The sequence below is a fragment of the Bos indicus x Bos taurus genome, chromosome 14, assembly GCF_003369695.1.
Source record: "Bos indicus x Bos taurus breed Angus x Brahman F1 hybrid chromosome 14, Bos_hybrid_MaternalHap_v2.0, whole genome shotgun sequence".
NCBI classification, from domain to species: domain Eukaryota; kingdom Metazoa; phylum Chordata; class Mammalia; order Artiodactyla; family Bovidae; genus Bos; species Bos indicus x Bos taurus.
The window spans coordinates 1,061,164-1,078,401 of NC_040089.1; the positions used below are offsets into that span (position 1 = coordinate 1,061,164).

Here is a 17,238-nt window from a genome sequence, read left to right on the forward strand (position 1 = left end):
CGCGGGGCGCGCGCAAGCGCGCTGGGCCCCCGTCCCCGCCCCGCGCCGCGCGTCACTGGCCCCCGCCCGCCGAGTCCACCCGAGCTGCGGCGGAGGGGGGCGGGGGGAGGGGGCCGGGGCCGGCGCCGTGCCCAGTGGTTTGCTCCAGCTCCTCCCGGAAAGGGAGAGCTCCGCGGGGATCTCCCACTCGCTTCTGCCCTCGCTCCCACGGGGAGCGTCGCGCGGAGGGCCTGGGCCGCGCGGCAGGGTGTGCCCGCGGGCTGCGTCCCCTGCGCCCTGGCGCGTGGTAGAGCCCGCCGCTTCACTTCCCGTGCGCGGACCGCGTGGCCCTCCCTTTCCTCTGCCGTCCCACGCCGCTGATCCTTCCTCGTTGGTCGCCGCGTCCTTGGCTGGCGTGTGAGTACCGCGGCTCGTGCCGCATGGCCCCCGGGCCCAGGGGAGGGGCGGCCCGCGCTGCGCTGGCGGGGACCAGGCCGCAGTGCCGCGGAGTGCGCGGCGCGGGGCCTGCTGCGGGCTGGAGGCCGCGCGGAGGGGCGGGGCGCGCGGGCCACGTGCCCGCCGGACCTCTGCGGCTGCCCCGGCGGGAGGGCGGCGGCGGGGATGCCGGGGCCGCTCTGCCCCCCGCTTCGGTGGGTGACATGGATGTTTGCCCAGCTGTGGCCCGGGCCTGTAGCTTCCCGTTTGTCCGCGTTTGTTGAGCAGCTGACTGGTGCACGCTGGCTCTGGGCCTGGGGGCCAGGCGCGGGCCCAAGCTCCGTCAAGCTGTCTCAGAGCCTGGACAGTACACGGACGCGGGGAAGCGTAAGGACGTGATTGCTGGGTGACTGAAACAGCGCGTTCCCTGAGCGTGGTGAAGGGGCTAGGTTTGGATAAGGTGGTCCAGGCAGTGGGCAGTGTCGCTGGAACGAAGAAGGGAGAGGTTTGTATTGGAGCCAAGTAGGATGGGGACCCGTTGGAGGCGTCCTCAGGTTTGCAGAGCAAAGTGCCTCCAAGAGCAAGAAAGCCGTTTGTGTGGGTGGTCCTAGTCCGTCAGGAGAGCAAGTTGACCCTGGAGAGTGAAGGAGTGGGCCGGGCCTGGGGCCCGGGAGGCCCCGGGTCTTGTTTCAGCAGCAGTTCTGACACTCCCAGCTCCTCTGAGAGGCCTCAGCCAGTAAGTGGGCTGAGCTTGCGGTGACTGCGTCCTTCCTGAGACCACTCTCCCCAGCTCCAGACGCAGGTGTCTGCTGAGAAGGGGTGACACACAGACTCCAAGGAGCAGGTGCCCTGGGCCAGCGCCTCAGGAAGGTCAGTCCTGGGCCAGCGCTGGGGGTCCCCTCCAGCTCCTCACCTTGGAGCGCGGCCGCTGTGGGCTTCACTGGAGCCTGGGTGGGTTCGTGCTATCCCCTGGCAGAGCCCCTTGCAGGGCTTGACCCTGGTCTCTGTCCTGGGGAGCTGGGTGAGGCCGCAGGGCTCAGCACAGCTTATCTCCAGTGTGCCCTGGTGTCAGGTTTCCAGGGCTGCAGGCAAGAAGTGAGCTCTGGCCCTGTGCCCATGTTTTAAGATGACGTGTGATTTCAAGGTGGACAGCAGTGTGACATTTGTGTGAAGGACTGGTGTCAAAGTGAGACGTGGAGTCCCAGGCCCTCACCCACTAACCCGGGATGTGTCTTCCACCTCCAGCTCCCCAGCTGTGTGAGGGGTCACGGGTGCCTGGTGCATGCTGCTGGAGCCGCCCCGGGGGAGGGGCGCAGGACCCGGCGGCCAGGGTGGATTGACGGGGCACCAGAGACAGGGCAGAAATAGCACCATGGCTGTGGCATTGCAGTGTAGACAGGGCGCTGGCCAGGGAGGGGTGCCGTGGACAGCCATAGTGTGGGGCCTGAGTCTTGGGGTGCAGGCATCCCCCCCTGGACTGTCCAGGAGTCAGGTGGGAAAGCATCTGAGGAGGGACTTGGGGCTGTGGCAGTCACCCCTAGGGAAGGGCAGGGGGCATCATGGCCGTGCAGTTGCCCCGGGGCATAGCTGCCCTCACCCTCCCTCCTGGACCCTGTACACACGGCGTGCTCTGTCCGGCAGCTCTCCGTCAGGACATACCAGCCAAGGGCCCTGTTTGCACACACCTCACCCCGATTCCCACTTCCTGTGGAAGGTGGGCGGAGCGCTTTGACCCCCAGGTGGATGACCTGGGAGCTCCTCTGTGTGTGGCTGCGATGGGGCCGTGTGAGCCCTGGGTTACCTGGAAACCTCCTTTCATCCAGGGGCTTGTGGGCCCCCCACCGTGGTGTCCTCACCTTCAGGACCCTGCGGCCAGAGTGTTCTGGGCGGGGCCGCTACGGGGTCCCTCTGGCACTGCAGGAACGCCCTCCCACTGGGCGGAGCCCCAGCCTGGCCCTGCTTTGGAGATGGTCCGCTAGGCAGAGCCGGGGTACTCACTCACTCCCCGGGCCTGGGCTGCGGGGCAGGGGTGAGCTGCTTCACTGCCTTGACCCCGGGGCCTGGCAGCCCTCGCAGCCCCTCTTGTGCAAGAGGTCTCGACCGGCCTCAGTGGCCAGCAGCCTGCCCTTGGCCCTGCAGGCGAGTCAGCGGTCCAACTGTCATGAGATACCCTGGCGCCCCGCCCTCCAGCGTCCCTGTCCAGACACTGGCTTGACCAGCTGGCCCGCACCGTGTGGTCGGCCTTGCCAGGGTGGCTGGCCCGTGTGGTCCTCCTCCTCCCAGAGCCTTGTGGCACGCCCCCTGAGGTTCCTGGTGTACCCCATGTGCTGCTGACCTCATGTTGGCACTCTAGTGCTGGCCACAGCATGGCATGACCTGGGGGGGGTGGCAGGGGCCTGGGGGCAGGGCTGGCCGGGTCCTTGGCTCCTGGGCTGCTGCCCCTTGCCGGCTCAGGGCCGGGCGCCCCATCCATCCTTTTGTCCCCGAGAGGCCTGCGGGGACAGTGGCACCCTGCCCACCTGGGCTTTTGCCCCTGCCCCAACAGTGGCCCCGAGGGAGAGGCCCTGTCCGGCATGGGCACTGGGCCTGAGTGCCCATGTAGGGCCCTTCGGTGGGGTCCTTGTCACCTTGCACTTGGTCCAGAGGCCTGGACCCTGTGGAGTGGGGGATCCCCACCCCGCTCCCCATGGACAGTGGGGTACTGGAGGTGCTGGCTCACACCCAGGTGGGCTCAGGGCAGAGCCCAGCTGGGGCCTTGGTGCTGTGGGGGCTCCAGGCCCAGGAACCCCAGGACCGGCCCATTTTGAGTGACAATGGAGCAGCGCTGCCCCCAAGCACGGACTTGGCCACCCCCTGGGATTTGGGCGGGTTGGAGGCGGGAAGAGAAGGGGACGACAGAGGATGAGATGGCTGGATGGCATCACCGACTCAACAGACATGAGTTTGGGTAAACTCCGGGAGTTGGTGATGGACAGGAAGGCCTGGCGCGCTGCGGTCCATGAGGTCGCAAAGAGTAGGACACGACTGAGCGACTGAACTGAACTGAACAGGGATTTGGGGGTGAGCTCTGGCTGTCTTTCTCCTCCAAACTTGCCTCCACGCCGCCTCACCAAGCAGCTTCAGCAAAGGCCCCCAGCCTGCTCGGGCCACCCTGTCAGACCACCTCTAACCTTGCTGCTTTCTCTTCATGCTGTCCTAGGAGACCAAAGGGAAAGTAAGTACCCTCCTGCCCCAGGCGCCTGGGCACCGCAGCCCAGCCCCCATGCCTGCTGCATCCTGACACCTCCGGGGCCCCTGACCTCATCTGGAGTGGAGGCTGGGCCTGGGGGTAGCCTCTGCTCTGTCCCAGGCCGAGCCAGCCCCAGCCCGGGCAGTAGGGGGTACCTGAGGAGGGATCAGCCTGCGTTCCTCCACCTGTGAGAGGGCAGGGCGCCACCACCAACCTGGCCAGCCTGGCTCTCGGACATGTTCAAAAATGGCTCCCTTGCCCGGAGCAGTGGCTCAGAGGGCTCCAGGTGGAGCCTGGCCTGATGTGAGGAGCTATGTGTCTAGGCCACTAGGTTCAGGCAGGGCTTCAGCCTGGTGGGCAAGGCTTCTGTGTGAGGGTCTGTAGGGGAGGGCAGACAGGCCCAGCCTGGTAGGCCTGCAGCTCCTGGGGACAGTGGGTGATGTCACAATGCCCCTGCCCCCTGGGCACCCGGCTCTGCCCCCCAGCACTGCCTCTGCCGTCATCCTGGCCTCGGTAAGTGCCGCTGCCGCCCTGGGGGAGGCTCGAGGGGGCAGCCAGGGACCCCTCTAAGCCTGGGGCCCCCACCCCTCAGAGTACAGGGGTCTCCCTGAAGTTCTGGGCAGGTCGGGACTTAACCTGTGCATTGCAGGGTAATTGGAATCGGGTTTTGGTTGCGGGGGGTGGTGTTAGGAAAGGGCTATAGACGCTGCAGGGAGTGGCAGGGAGGGTGTGCCATCAGGGCGATGTGACAGTCTCCCTCCCCCTGGGGCCTCATCCTGGGTGAGGGCTCCACAGACCACACGGTGGCGGCAGGGGACATGGGACATTCTGGGGGACAGCTGCCCAGCCCCTGGCCCAGTTGGCCCGGTGCCTCTGCTTCCAGCACAGGGTTCAGAGTAGGATCTGAGGGGCATGGAGACCTTGGCCAGTCCAGCCCCACTCGAGAACTGGCCAGTCTGGTGTGGGCTTGGGGCCCCTGGTGCATCCCAAGAGCAGGCCGGCTTCCTGGGCGGGGCTGCTTCTGGTGGTGGGGGGTGCTTTAGCATTCTGGGCTGCCTGGGCGGGGTCCAGTCTTTGTGGAACCTGATGCCCCAGAGCAGAACAGGGGACCCCACGCCAGCAGCAGGATCGGGCTGCAGCAGCAGCTTGTGCAGAGGCCATGGTGGGAGGTACGGAGCCCCAAGTCCGCCTCCCAGTGCTCTGGTGACAGAGCCCCTTAACCAAAAGGTGCTGAAGCGCAGGGACAGGACTCAGGTTCCCGGGTGGCCCCTCGAAGTGCACCCATGGTGGGGCTGATTGCCCATTGCTCTGGAGACGGGGTGACCAGGTTCTGCCTGGCCACTGGGTACCTTCCCTTTTAGATAGTGATTCCCTGCTGTGTCCCCGGATTTGGCCTCCACGGGGGTGAGCTCTCACCCTCTGCTCCTGGCTGCCCTTTGTCCCCGATCTTCCAGTTCCCCTTTGGAACAGGGCCTGCTCAGGATGGCAGTGTGGCCATGCGGGTGGGGGACTCAGCTCAGGCGGGGTTTCCATGCGGGGCCAACTTCTGAGACCACCAAGTCATTTCCGTAGAACAGAAGCCCTGGGACCTTAGGGGGTTTGGCCAGGCCTAGTGAAAGCACAGGACGTCCAGTTAAAATTTCAGATGAACAGCAACTCACTTTTCAGTGGGAGTCTCAACAGTTACACGGGACAGACTTATTCTCAAGATTATTTGCTGTCGACGTCAAACTCAGATTAGCTGAGCGTGTCCTGTGTTTTACCTGGTGGCCATTTTTGGGGTTCACAGGAAAGGTTTTCATTACCAAAGAGGTTTGGAAAGTGTTCTCTGGACCTCTTGGAGAGAGCCTGGGTACTTGTTGGATGAGACAAGTTTTGCATTTAGGACAATACACACGCACGCGTGCCCACCCCACCCCCCCACCAGGCCATGGCCCTGCACATGCGTGTTGAATGCCTTCCGAGCTCCTTGTGCATGCTGCCCCAGGGTACCCCATTTGGGAGGCTGAGCAGGGAGGGCTGATCGGGAGGGGCCGTGTTGCAACTGCCCTCTTGTGCTTGCTTTTTAATGCTGCACGCAAGATGAGGAGCTTGAAGTCCTCCTGCGCCCTGGAGACCGTTTGGGAGGACAAGCAGAAGTATGGGGAAGCCGAGCGGAGGTTCTATGAGCACGAGGCCACGAGAGCCGCCGCCCAGCAGCTCCTGGCCGAGACGCTGGCCGTGAACGGGCCAGGTCAGGAGGACGAGGCAGACAGCGGCGGCAGGAACGAGCCCGGGAACAACCTCGACGGGAAGAAGCCGCTGCAGAAAAAGAGGAAGCGCTCCCCAAAGGGCTGGCTCGGCCAGGCGGACCTGGCCCTCGTGGGCCTCTCGGCCGACCATGTCTGGCTGGACAAGCCGCTTTTCGACCAGGCGGAGAACTTGTACCGCCAGAGGCTAGCTGACGCGGCCGCCCAGGCAGCTCAGCATCCCGCCCTGGCACCTGGGGCCCCCTGCACCCACGGGAGCCAGGTGGCCTGCCACCACGTGACCTGGGGCATCTGGGTCAACAAGTCGTCCTTCGACCAGGCTGAGCGGGCATTTGTGGAGTGGTCTCAGGCCCTGCTGCTAGCCACAGAGGGGAGTGGTGCACCGGGGGCTCCTGACACGGGCCAGCGGGCGGCCGCCCTCGATCTGCACCTTGTCCGCCAGCCTGTTCCACCAGCCAATGGCCAGCCGCCACTGGGCAGCCTGCAGGCGCTGGTGCGGGAGGTGTGGCTGGAGAAACCCCGCTACGATGCAGCTGAGAGGGGCTTCTACGAGGCCCTGTTTGATGGCCATCCCCCCGGGAAGGTGCGCCTGCAGGAGCGAGCCAGCCAGGCGGAGGGTGCTCGGCGGGGCCGCAGAGACCGGAGGGGCCGTAACGCTGCGGGAAGCAAGCGGCTCGGGCCGCGGCGGGCCGACGGGGAGGCCCCCTGTGCCCTGCCCTACTGGTACTTCCTACACAAGGACGCCGAGGCCCCCTGGCTCAGCAAGCCCACCTACGACAGCGCGGAGTGCCGCCACCACGCGGCCGAGGCCCTGCGCATGGCCTGGCGTCTCGAAGCTGCGTCCCTGGCTCACCGACCCGGTGCCCGGCCGGGCCCATCCATGTCCAGCCTGAGACCCAAGTAGGAGAAGCGTGCCGGCTGGGCGCCTGGGCTTCCCAGGCCAGCATGCAACCCCTCCCTGCTCCCACCCTGGCAGGGCTCATCCCAAGACTGCCGGCCCAGCCAAGCGGGCTACCCAAGCGGCTCTCCAGGGATAGGGCTCTGCCCTGGGCATTGCCGCCTCTGGGCTCCGCCTCGGGGCCACTACATCCTGGTCACCCCCACGGCGTTGGGGTGGGCCCAAATGTGGCCTGTGTGGTGTTTCCCCTCTGGCCGGGCAGCTTGCAGAGTCCTCCCTGACAGTCACAGGTGGGGGCGGGGGCGTGCAATGGTGGGTCCTCGTCTCTGAGCCCCACTGGGCTCAGCCCCCCACCCCTTCTGCCGTCTCCCCGCCTCCCTCATCTGAAGCCACCTGAGATGAGGTGGGCGTCTCTGGTGCTCCGCCTGAGTCTGAAAGACACCCACTGGACAAGGCCGACTTGCCTCCTGCCTGTGGATCCAGGAGTCTGGCCCCAGAATGATTTTGTGCAGTGCCAGCTGATCTCTGGGGGCCAGGGCCCGGCCGAGGAAGGGGTCTGCTAGCCTGTGGGGCTTAGGCACGTGGGCAGAGACAGGTGGACCCCAGGCAGCCTGGAGGCGCAACAGTAGGGAGAGGGCCTGGGGTGCAGAGGGCCAACGGGTATGTGGAGAGAGCTCCTTGGACCCCAGACTCTGGCAGGAGCCCTTCTGCCCCTTAGAGGGCGTGGACATGCTGGTTTGATAGGGTCTTGGCCTTGGTGTGGGGTCTGTTGTGGTCAGATGTTCCCCAGAAGGCTGGAGGCAAGGTGTGGGTCTAAAACAGTCTTCACGGTGCCTCTCGGGGAGGGTTGGGGGGGTCTCAGGGTCCCACCCCTCTCGTCACCGAGGTCTGGTGGTGGCCAGGGATCTGCAGCAAAGAGTGTTGGCAGGATCGGGTCCTGTTCTGTTGCACTGGCTGAGGGACGGGCAGCCCTGAGCAGCGGACTTTGCTTATGGAGTCTGGGCCGTGGCCCAGGTCTTGCGGTTCCCCTGCCTTGCCGAGTGGTGGAGAAGCTGCCGGCTGCAGCCTTGAATGCGCTGGATCCGGCTCACAGGCCCACCTGGAGCAGCCGGACTCACGCTTACTGGTCTCGGGGTGTTAGAGTTTGTTCTCTCTCTTGGTTGTCCCACTGTAGTAGTTAAATGTGTTACTTACTAGTGGACAGATAAGAATCTCGTTACACATCGCTGACACTCATGTGAGAAACAGTTTTTTTGTAACAAATATTCAGTGAAGTAGGTTGGCCTTATTTTGTATTTTTGCAAATCTTGTGTGTGGCTTAATAAGAGACAGCTGGATTCCTAAACCTGCTGTGCATTCAGTGTGTGGGTGTGTATTGTCTGACCAATCCAGCCTTGAACAGATACATGGTGGGCAAGGGGAGGACCTTGGTGACCCCCAGAGGTCCCTGGCCATGCTTTGAGAGTCGCTGGTCTTAGGGACTGGCCTGGAGACCACTGGCCTTAGCCCTGAAAGGAGTCCATACAGCAGGCTTAGGGTTAGAGGGGTCCCAGGCTCGTTGTGGCCCACACTGAGAACCTCTGGTGTCCTGTTCTGGGACCTGGAGCCCTTGCCACCCAGGACTGGACAGCTTGCCCTGCTCCCTTGGGGTCCAGGCCGTTGGAAGGGCACGCGTGCGGGCAGGTCCTAGGGCCTTGGCACGGGCAGCCTCTCCTCCCGGTGGGTCTTAGTCTCTCTTCTCTTCAACAGAAAAATGGCCACAAACTTCCTCATGCATGAGAAGATCTGGTTTGACAAGTTCAAATACGATGATGCAGAAAGGAAGTTCTATGAGCAGATGAATGGGCCCGTAGCTGGCTCCTCACGCCAGGTAGGGGCTGCTGCACTTGGGCTTTGGGGTAGCTGAGGTTTGCTTATTTGTAGAAAAAATTTTAATTGAAAAACGACAGACAGGTTCTCTCTGCACTGTCTGCAGGAGAATGGCGCCAGTGTGATCCTCCGTGACATCGCGCGAGCCAGAGAAAACATCCAGAAGTCTCTGGCTGGAGTGAGTACTGCCCTCACACCAGGCAGCCTGTCTGGCATTTCCCCCAGCATGGCCTTCAGGGCACCTTGGGGTGAGGCGTGCAGGGCTGCCCACCGCACCGCCCACGGCCTCACGGAGCTGGCGGTCACCCGGCGCTGCCTGCCTTGCGGTGGCTGCTCCTGCCGCCCCAGGCCTGCGGCTGCCTGCGTCCTGGCTCCTGCCCTGCTTCCTCCTTCCTGTCAGCTGTGGCTGTCCCCGGAGGGGTGGGTCACGGTGTCGTCATGGTCGTTCAGGCACTCAGTGGTGTCCGTCTCTTTGCGACCCTGTGGACTGCAGCACGCCAGGCCTCCCTGTCCTTCACCATCTCCCGGAGCTTGCTCGAGCTCATGTCCATTGAGTCAGTGATGCCATCCAACCATCTCATCTTCTGTCGTCCCCTTCTCCCGCCTTCAGTCTTTCCCAGCGTGAAGCTTTCACAGGGTGTGAAGCATCTTGATTAGAGGCCCAGAGAGGGGCCTGCAGCCCAGCGTGGCCTCCCGGCCCACCTGAGGTCAGGAGCGGGGCACAGCCCCATCCAGCTCTGTCCCTAGCCTGGCTGGGGCACGGCCCTCGGGGATGGCAATCCTGCTGCTCGCCCGCTCAGGGCCGCAGGGTAGTGTCCGGCCTCCGCCTCACTGTCCACAGAGCTGTGCTGCTCCTGGAGACTCCAGGAGAGAACCCACCTTCCTGCCTTTTCTAGCTTTAAGAAGCTGCCCACATGCCTTGGCCTGTGGTTTCCAGCCAGCGGTGTCGGGACTCTGACACCCGTTTCCATCTCGTTTCTTTCCATCTCTCCTGCCTTTCCCTGATGGGGCCCTTTGTGACGACATCGGGCCAACTGGGAAAATCCAGGGTACCCTGCCCGTCCAGCTCCTCAGACCCTCTGCCCTGGGGTCACTTTTCACAGGGTCAGGGGACTTCGAGCTAGCTCTGTAATGACAAAGCATCACGCACCAGGTGACCGAAACAACACAAACTTGTTTTGACGACCTGGAAGGTCAGTCGGAGCGGAAGGTGTGGATGGGGTGGGTTCCTTCTGAGGCTCTCAGGAGAGGCCTCAGAGTGTTGGTGGCTGTCTTCTTCTTGTGTCTTTCCATCTTCTTTCTGTGAACAAATCTCTGTTGGCAAGGACACCAGTCACTGGGTTGGGACCCCTCTCATGACCCCGTTGCAACTGATCACCCCTGTGAGGACCCCACTGTTGACAGTGTCCCCCACCCTGAAACCCTGTGGTGGGGCCTCCAGCCGCCCGGAAAGGGTGCCGGCCCAGCACTGGGCTTGGGTTGGAGCAGACAGGCCCAGCACACACCAGGGCTCCAGAGGTTCCTGGGGGCTGCTGGTGCCAGCCAGGCTGCAGGCAGGGACACAGACTTCCAGGTGCAGAATCTCGGGTGGCACTGCCCACGCCCCACCGTCGTGGAATGGCCGCCTCACTGAGCCCATGGCTTCCTCCTTGGTCAGGGTGGGAGGCTAGGCCTGGGGCCTGGAGGCCATAGGGTGGCCGATTGCTTGGTCTGCGCTGAGCGGTGGTGTCCTTATGGCCCGGAACCCGCACCCTGGGGACCCGTCGGTGTTGTCGCCAGGGCTGTGTTGGGAGGTTCTCAGGGCCGGGCAGCAGGCACAGCAGGGCAAAGGTTTGAGGCTGCAGCTGCCTCGAGGCTCCAGGACCTGTGTGATCCGCTTTGTGGGCGCGGATCCTCCAGGTGGGAGGACCTGTCCTGGTCATTGTGGAGCCCTGGAGGGAGGTGGGCTTCTGAGGAGCAAGTGGTTCTGGATCATGTCCCCAAGCCAGGGGGCCTGTGGACCCTCCTCGTGGGAATGGCTGAGCGAGCTGAGATGCGAGCCGGAGGTGGAGATGTGCTGAGGGTGGTCAGCCATGGGGGCTGGGGCAGCCAGCCACTGACTAGAGTAGGAAGGTGGGGGTGGTTGGGGTGGATTCTTGGGCTGACACGAGGGGAGGGGGCGTCCGGGGGCTGGTCGCGGCCCCTTCCCGTCACCAGGCTCCACTGGCCAGCTCTGCTGGTGGTTCTCTGTGTGGTGGGAGTGATGGCCCATGGGACATGGCGTCAACCCAACACTGCCCGCTGGCCCTGGAACAGGGAGCCAGCGTCTGTCAGCCTCTGGGGGTGTGCAGGGCATGGAGGAGCCACGTGGCTTCCAAATGGTGCTTGGCAGGCAGGCCCAATGCCCCAGGTTTCTCGTGACTGGATGCTGGAGGCAGGCAGCAGCCATCTGAAAACGGCCAGGCACCTGTCCTGGGAGCCGTTCCATTGGGGTGCAGGGTGCACGTGACCGCATGCTGGCTCCTGGTGTTTAGCTCTGGCTTGAGCCAAGGCGCCCTGTGGGTGAGCTCCCTGGGCAGTGCCACCTGGGATAGATGACAGGGGCTCCCCTTCAGGGAGGAGCGCAGCAGGCCGGCAGCTGGGCTGGGTCGCTGTATCACTGGAGCTTTGCAAGGCGGGCAGCCGTGTGGCCTGGGGAGGCAGGGCCGGACTGCTGCTTCTGCACCGCCTGCTTGTCCTCCCACCCACAGCGGGCCCTCCCCCGCTGTCCCCTGCTCAAGGCTGTGCTGCCTGGTTCCCCTGCCCTGGGTCTGGCCGCCCCTGGAGCTGTGAGTCTTTGGCCTCCTCCCTCCACCCCCACAGGCAGCAGCAGCTCTTCGCTGCCTCTGTGTTGGGGCTGCCCGAGCCCCTGGCTTCCTGGGCTGAGTTCCCACTTGGCTGTGGTGCCACCTTGGCCTGGAGCTCGCATGGCTTCCCCCTAGGTTGAGCTCGGGGCTCTGCTTCAGCACAGCTGTGAACGGGAGACCCCAAGGGGCAGGCAAAGCTTTGAGCCCCGCCTCCTTCTGCCTTGCAGAGCTCAGGCCCCGGGGCCTCCAGCGGGCCCAGTGGAGACCACAGTGAGCTGGTCACCCGGATTGCCAGCCTGGAAGTGGAGAACCAGAGCCTGCGAGGGGGTGAGGCCCTGGGCTGATGGGGTGGGGGTCCCTCCCTGGGCCTCACCGTCCAACCAGCATCCCTGTACCCCCACAGTGGTGCAGGATCTGCAGCAGGCTGTCTCCAAGCTGGAGGCACGGCTGAGCGCCCTGGAGAAGAGCTCGCCTGCCCACCGGGCCACCACTCCACAGACCCAGGTGAGGGCCCACCCGCACCAGGGACCCCCGGCCTGGCGCTGAGGAGCAGGGGGGCCCTCTGCAGGCCGGCCCAGGCAGCAGAGTGAGGGGCAGGGGCCTGGGGTCCTGCCTTCGGGGGTCTCAGCCTCCACACACGCTCCCCCCACCACGGCAGCACGTGTCTCCCATGCGCCAAGTGGAGCCACCCAGCAGGAAGGCAGCCACTGCCACGGAGGATGATGAGGATGACGACATTGACCTGTTTGGTAGCGACGAGGAGGAGGACAAGGAGGCTACCCGGCTGCGGGAGGAGAGGCTGCGGCAGTACGCAGAGAAGAAGGCCAAGAAGCCTGCCCTGGTGGCCAAGTCCTCCATCCTCCTGGATGTGAAGCCTGTGAGTGGCTCACATCTGACCTTCCCCTACCCTCCCCATGCCTAGGGCCCTTGAGGGGTCAGCGACAGGCAGGGCAAGTGTAAACTCGGCCTATGCTCCTTCCCTCTCGCCTCAGTGGGATGACGAGACGGACATGGCCCAACTGGAGGCCTGTGTGCGCTCCGTCCAGCTGGACGGGTTGGTCTGGGGGAGCTCCAAGCTGGTGCCTGTGGGCTACGGCATCCGCAAACTGCAGATCCAGTGTGTGGTGGAGGATGACAAGGTGGGGACAGACCAGCTGGAAGAGGAGATCACCAAGTTCGAGGAGCACGTGAGTGAGGGGGCGCACTCGGGGGTGCAGGGGTGTCCCGTGTGAACCCCTGGCCAGGCGTGTGGGACTTTGGGAAACAAGGCCCTGTGTGACCACCAGCCTCCCTCCCTGCAGGTGCAGAGCGTCGACATTGCTGCTTTCAACAAGATCTGAGCCCTGGCCTGAGCCTGTGTGGCCTTGCAGCCAATAAAGACTGAGATTCCAGCTCTCTGGCTCTTGTCTGTCCTGGTCTGGGCCCTGTGGGTGGGTGCATTCAGGGAGCGTGCTGGGCCTGTGTCCCTGGTGTGGCCATGTGGGCCCACCCCTCTACCTGCCCCTCCCATCCCCTTCTCACTTAGCTCTCAGTTGCAAGTGCCATGCCCAGGTCGAGCCCTAACACATGCATTGTCTCCTCCACTGGGGGGGGATACCTGGTCCCCCATCATCTCCACTCTGCCTCCTCTTTTTGAGTTATCCCCATGGGTATGAAAGTGCCAGCCTGGAACCATCCAGGGAAGCGGTCCCAGTGGCCGTTCTGGCCCTGCTCTTGTGACCTTGTGCTCGTTTCACCTGTGGGAAACCCTGTGCAGTCACCTGTGGGAAACGCGCGCATCTGTCCATGTCTAGGAAGGAGGTGGGGTTTCTTCCCTTAACCCTGTCCCTCTCCCTCCAGCTCTGGAAGGGCATCCACCCCACACACACACACTGGAGAGAGACCTGGGCCCTGACAGGCCCCAGGACACACTCCCCCATGGAGCTGCGCCCCTGGCCCACCCCTGGCCGCCTTACTCTCCGGTCTGGGCAGGATTGTGTCACTAGTGGTTCTTCCCCGGATCCGGTGTGACTGGTGAGGAAGAGTGAGTTGTTGAGGCCTCCAAGGCCCCTTAGGATTCCTGTGGGGCTTAGAATGCAGGACTGGAGAGCCTTCTGTGCCAGCTGGTAGACAAGCAGCCCCTTACTTGGGTTGGCACCACGTTCCTCCCAGGACAGTGTGGGCTTGCCGCGGTGTGGTGGTGGCCCTGAGCTGCCCTGCCCACGCCCGCAGTGGCTCTGGGCGGGAGGGGATGTGGAGTTTGCATTGCCCTCTTTTACCGTCGGTACGCTGCATGGAACCGCGGGCGGCAGGGGACAAGACAGACCGTGCCCCACGGGGCCGACCAGGGCGAGCAGACGCCTCACCTCGAGCCTTGTCCAGCTGAAGGAACAGCTCCCCAGCGTCTGGAGGCCGGCGGCCCGCCCCGTGGGTTCTGGTTGCCAGGAGAGGCGGTCGCGCCCCGGTGTCCCAACTTTCCAGCTCCAACCCGCTGACGGGGCGGGCCCTGGCGAGCGCGGACGTCAAACGGGCAGGCGGGGCGGCCAGAGTCCGGGGCGATGGCGGCGGAGCAGGACCCCGAGGGGCGCGCGGCGGCGCGGCCGCTGCTCACCGACCTGTACCAAGCCACCATGGCGCTGGGCTATTGGCGCGCCGGCCGCGCGCAGGACCAGGCCGAGTTCGAGCTCTTCTTCCGCCAGTGCCCGTTCGGCGGAGCCTTCGCCTTGGCCGCGGGACTGCGCGACTGCGTGCGTTTCCTGCGTGCCTTCCGCCTGCGGGACGCAGGTAGGCCCCGGCCCGGCGAGCCCCCGCCCGCGCGCCCCCGAGCCCCTGCCCGCCACGGCCTCTGTCGCCCCTAGATGTGCAGTTCCTGGCTTCGGCGCTGCCCCCAGACACAGACCCCGCGTTCTTTGAGCACCTTCGTGCACTCGACTGCTCTGGTGTGACGGTGCGGGCCCTGCCCGAGGGCTCCCTCGCCTTCCCCGGCGTGAGTGCGGGGGGTGCGATGTGGTGGCGGGGGGGCGGCGAACGGGGCAGGGCGGCACCGAGTGACAGCCCGCCCCGCAGGTTCCGCTACTGCAGGTGTCCGGGCCGCTCCTGGTGGTGCAGCTGCTGGAGACGCCGCTCCTCTGCCTGGTCAGCTACGCCAGGTGGGGCCCGGGGTGGGGCCCGAGGCCGAAGGCCGGATCCTGCGAGTGGGAGGGGCCTTCCCGGCGGGCCTGTGGGGCGTGGCCCCGTGGGGGCGGGGTGGGGGTGGAGCGCTGGCCCGCACCCGCTCCCTCTTCGCAGGGTCTCCAGAGAGACCTGGCAGAGTAGCTTCCTGGCCGTCACTCCAGTACCCTACTCCCCTGCTCCCACAGCCTCATCGCCACAAATGCCGCGCGCCTTCGCCTGATCGCAGGGCCCGACAAGCGGCTGCTGGAAATGGGTCTTCGGCGTGCTCAGGGCCCCGACGGGGGTCTTACTGCTTCTACCTACAGCTACCTGGGCGGTGAGGGCCAGGAGACGGAAGGAAGGAGGAGTCTAGCCCCGAGACCTCCCTCCTTCAATGTCTGAAGTACCCCAACTTTACCCTGATCCAGGCTTCGATGCCAGCAGCAACGTGCTCGCAGGACAGCTACGGGGCGTGCCGGTGGCTGGGACCCTGGCGCACTCCTTTGTCACTTCCTTTTCAGGCAGTGAGGTGCCCCCTGACCCGGTCAGTACCCCTGTCCCCCTAGCTGCATTACAGAGGGCAGACCCCCAGGGCGATCCCTTCCCCAGAAGGAGACGCCAGCCCCTGCTCAGCCCTCAGGCAGGTACCACGCCTGGCCCACCCAAGCCACCCTGGGCTGGTGTCTCAGTGTGGCGCTGGCAGACGGGTGCTCAGACTGTCTACTGGTGCAAGCCAGCCGCCCCACCACCACCACACTCTGGGTCTTCCGTCCTTTACCCCTCTCCATAGATGTTGGCTCCAGCGGCTGGTCAGGGCTCCCAGGTGGATCTGGCTGCCAGTGTGGAGATGTGGCTGGAGCGTGTGTGTGGCCACCTGGGGCTGGGTGTGCAAGAGCCGCATCGGGGAGAGCGGGCAGCCTTTGTGGCCTATGCCCTGGCCTTTCCCCGGGCCTTCCAGGGCCTGCTGGACACCTACAGTGTGCGGAGGTGAGGCCCGGCCATCCCCCAGGATAGTCTCAGCAGAGAAGCTGCAGAGCCCCCATGCTGACCCTCCTGTCCCTGTCCCCAGGAGCGGGCTCCCCAACTTCCTGGCTGTAGCCCTGGCCCTGCAGGAGCTGGGCTACCAGGCAGTGGGCGTGAGGCTGGACAGTGGCGATCTGCTTCAGCAGGCTCGGGAGATCCGCGGGGTCTTCCGGACAGCGGCAGCCCAGTGAGTCCCTGGGAGGGGCTTTGTCTGCTGAGAGACCCCCTCCAGCTCAGGGGTATTGAGAGGGGAAGCGGGAGGGAGGCTCTCTGATGCTACCCAAGTCGCAATGCTGCAGTGGGCGAGGAGGCTGGGCTGGGCTCACTCAGGGGCCTGTAGGCACGAAGCCTTGAGCCAGACCAGCAGATGTTAGAGGGCGGCTGGACAGGTGAGGGGGAGCCACGGGAGTCAGCAACATCTGAGGGGCTGCCCCCACTACAGGTTCGGGGTGCCCTGGCTGCAGTCGGTACCCATCGCTGTCAGCAACAACATTGACGAGGAGGAGCTGGCCCGACTAGCCCAGAAGGTGGGCGGGGCAGGGGCAGGCCAGAGGGTGGCGTGGGGGCCCTGGGCCTGCATGTGCTGGCCGAGCTCAGTGCCCACCCACTCACCTTCCAGGGCAGTGAGGTGAACGTCATTGGCATCGGCACTAGCGTGGTCACCTGCCCTCGCCAGCCTTCCCTGGGCTGTGTCTACAAGGTGGGGCACAGTGCAAGTGGGCTGGGGGTGGACCAGGGGTCCGGGAAAAAGGTCCAGCTAGCCCAGCACCCTGTCCCCGCAGCTGGTGTCTGTGGGAGGCCAGCCGCGGATGAAGCTGACCGAGGACCCCGAGAAGCAGACATTGCCTGGGAGCAAGGCTGCCTTCCGGCTCCTGGGCTCTGATGGTGAGGCCCCCTCCACCCTCCTCAGTTCAGTTCCGAGCCCCAGGCCCCTCACGTTATTCTTGGCGCCCCTCACGTGCACACACACACAGGATCTCTGCTGTTAGATGTGCTGCAGTTGGCAGAGGAGCCACCTCCCCAGGCTGGCCAGGAGCTGCGAGTGTGGCCTCGAGGGGCCCGGGAGTCCCGTACTGTGAGGCCGGCCCACGTGGAGCCGCTGCTGCGACTCTGGGTCCAACAGGGACAGGTGACCACCCCTACCTATCCCCCAAATCTGCACCTTCAACCCAGACCAAGCTCTGATATCTGTCCTTGAGCCTCTTCCCACCTCCCAACAGCTGTGTGAGCCGCTGCCATCTCTGGCTGAATCCAGAGCCTTTGCCCAGCAGTCCCTGCACTGTCTGAGCCCCGCCCACAGGCGGCTGGAGCAGCCGGCACTGTACCAGGTGTGCGCGGGGCCCCGCCCTCAACCTGGCCTGTGCTGTCTGCCCCCATGGCCCCATCACTCCCGTGTCTCCCTGCTGCAGGTCGCACTGTCTGAGAAGCTCCAGGCCCTGGTGGACAGACTGAGTGCTGGAGGAGCCCTCTGACAACCTGTGCTGGGAGCTGCCTGAAATTAACATGAGTCATTCACTGTCCCCACTTGTCATGTGTCATTTCTTCATCTAGTCTGCCACTCGCTGGACCCTCAGGGCTTCCTGGGGTGGACTGGAGTCA

At 64.8% G+C, this 17,238-nt stretch overlaps 2 protein-coding genes across 6 annotated transcripts; both read left to right on the forward strand.

Annotated features, from left to right (window-relative positions):
- The first annotated feature begins 62 nt into the window (after positions 1 to 62).
- Positions 63 to 12,875, forward strand: EEF1D (eukaryotic translation elongation factor 1 delta). 3 transcript variants are annotated; one of them, XM_027560457.1, is made up of 10 exons: positions 103 to 396; positions 3,614 to 3,628; positions 5,726 to 6,792; positions 8,540 to 8,660; positions 8,766 to 8,837; positions 11,712 to 11,811; positions 11,888 to 11,988; positions 12,143 to 12,361; positions 12,477 to 12,671; positions 12,786 to 12,875. In XM_027560457.1, exons 3-10 carry the CDS (start codon positions 5,726 to 5,728, stop codon positions 12,822 to 12,824), a joined length of 1,914 nt encoding a protein of 637 aa, XP_027416258.1. In that variant the 5' UTR covers positions 103 to 396; positions 3,614 to 3,628; the 3' UTR covers positions 12,825 to 12,875. The 3 variants fall into 3 exon arrangements, with proteins under 3 accessions (XP_027416259.1, XP_027416258.1, XP_027416257.1); XM_027560458.1 differs by lacking the exons at positions 3,614 to 3,628; positions 5,726 to 6,792 and having other exon boundaries at positions 63 to 396; XM_027560456.1 differs by lacking the exons at positions 103 to 396; positions 3,614 to 3,628 and having other exon boundaries at positions 4,389 to 6,792.
- A 1,115-nt stretch (positions 12,876 to 13,990) lies between these two features.
- NAPRT (nicotinate phosphoribosyltransferase) lies at positions 13,991 to 17,159 on the forward strand. Of its 3 annotated transcripts, none has more exons than XM_027560533.1 (13): positions 13,992 to 14,247; positions 14,322 to 14,449; positions 14,530 to 14,612; positions 14,823 to 14,953; positions 15,045 to 15,160; positions 15,407 to 15,603; positions 15,686 to 15,826; positions 16,082 to 16,166; positions 16,259 to 16,339; positions 16,422 to 16,524; positions 16,629 to 16,768; positions 16,860 to 16,967; positions 17,049 to 17,159. In XM_027560533.1, exons 1-13 carry the CDS (start codon positions 14,022 to 14,024, stop codon positions 17,109 to 17,111), a joined length of 1,602 nt encoding a protein of 533 aa, XP_027416334.1. In that variant the 5' UTR covers positions 13,992 to 14,021; the 3' UTR covers positions 17,112 to 17,159. The 3 variants fall into 3 exon arrangements, with proteins under 3 accessions (XP_027416335.1, XP_027416334.1, XP_027416333.1); XM_027560532.1 differs by having other exon boundaries at positions 13,993 to 14,247; positions 16,614 to 16,768; XM_027560534.1 differs by lacking the exons at positions 16,629 to 16,768; positions 16,860 to 16,967 and having other exon boundaries at positions 13,991 to 14,247.
- Positions 17,160 to 17,238: the final 79 nt, after the last annotated feature.

Excerpts from the sequence above, each read along its gene's own strand:
- EEF1D (XM_027560456.1), top strand. The coding sequence starts at position 5,597 with ATGCCTTCCGAGCTCCTTGTGCATGCTGCCCCAGGGTACCCCATTTGG. Across the intron at positions 11,812-11,887 it reads GAACCAGAGCCTGCGAGGGG|TGGTGCAGGATCTGCAGCAG; the intron begins GTGAGGCCCTGG and ends GTACCCCCACAG. Across the intron at positions 11,989-12,142 it reads CCACCACTCCACAGACCCAG|CACGTGTCTCCCATGCGCCA; the intron begins GTGAGGGCCCAC and ends CCACCACGGCAG.
- NAPRT (XM_027560532.1), top strand. The coding sequence starts at position 14,022 with ATGGCGGCGGAGCAGGACCCCGAGGGGCGCGCGGCGGCGCGGCCGCTG. Across the intron at positions 16,167-16,258 it reads TGGCCCGACTAGCCCAGAAG|GGCAGTGAGGTGAACGTCAT; the intron begins GTGGGCGGGGCA and ends CTCACCTTCCAG. Across the intron at positions 16,340-16,421 it reads CCCTGGGCTGTGTCTACAAG|CTGGTGTCTGTGGGAGGCCA; the intron begins GTGGGGCACAGT and ends CTGTCCCCGCAG.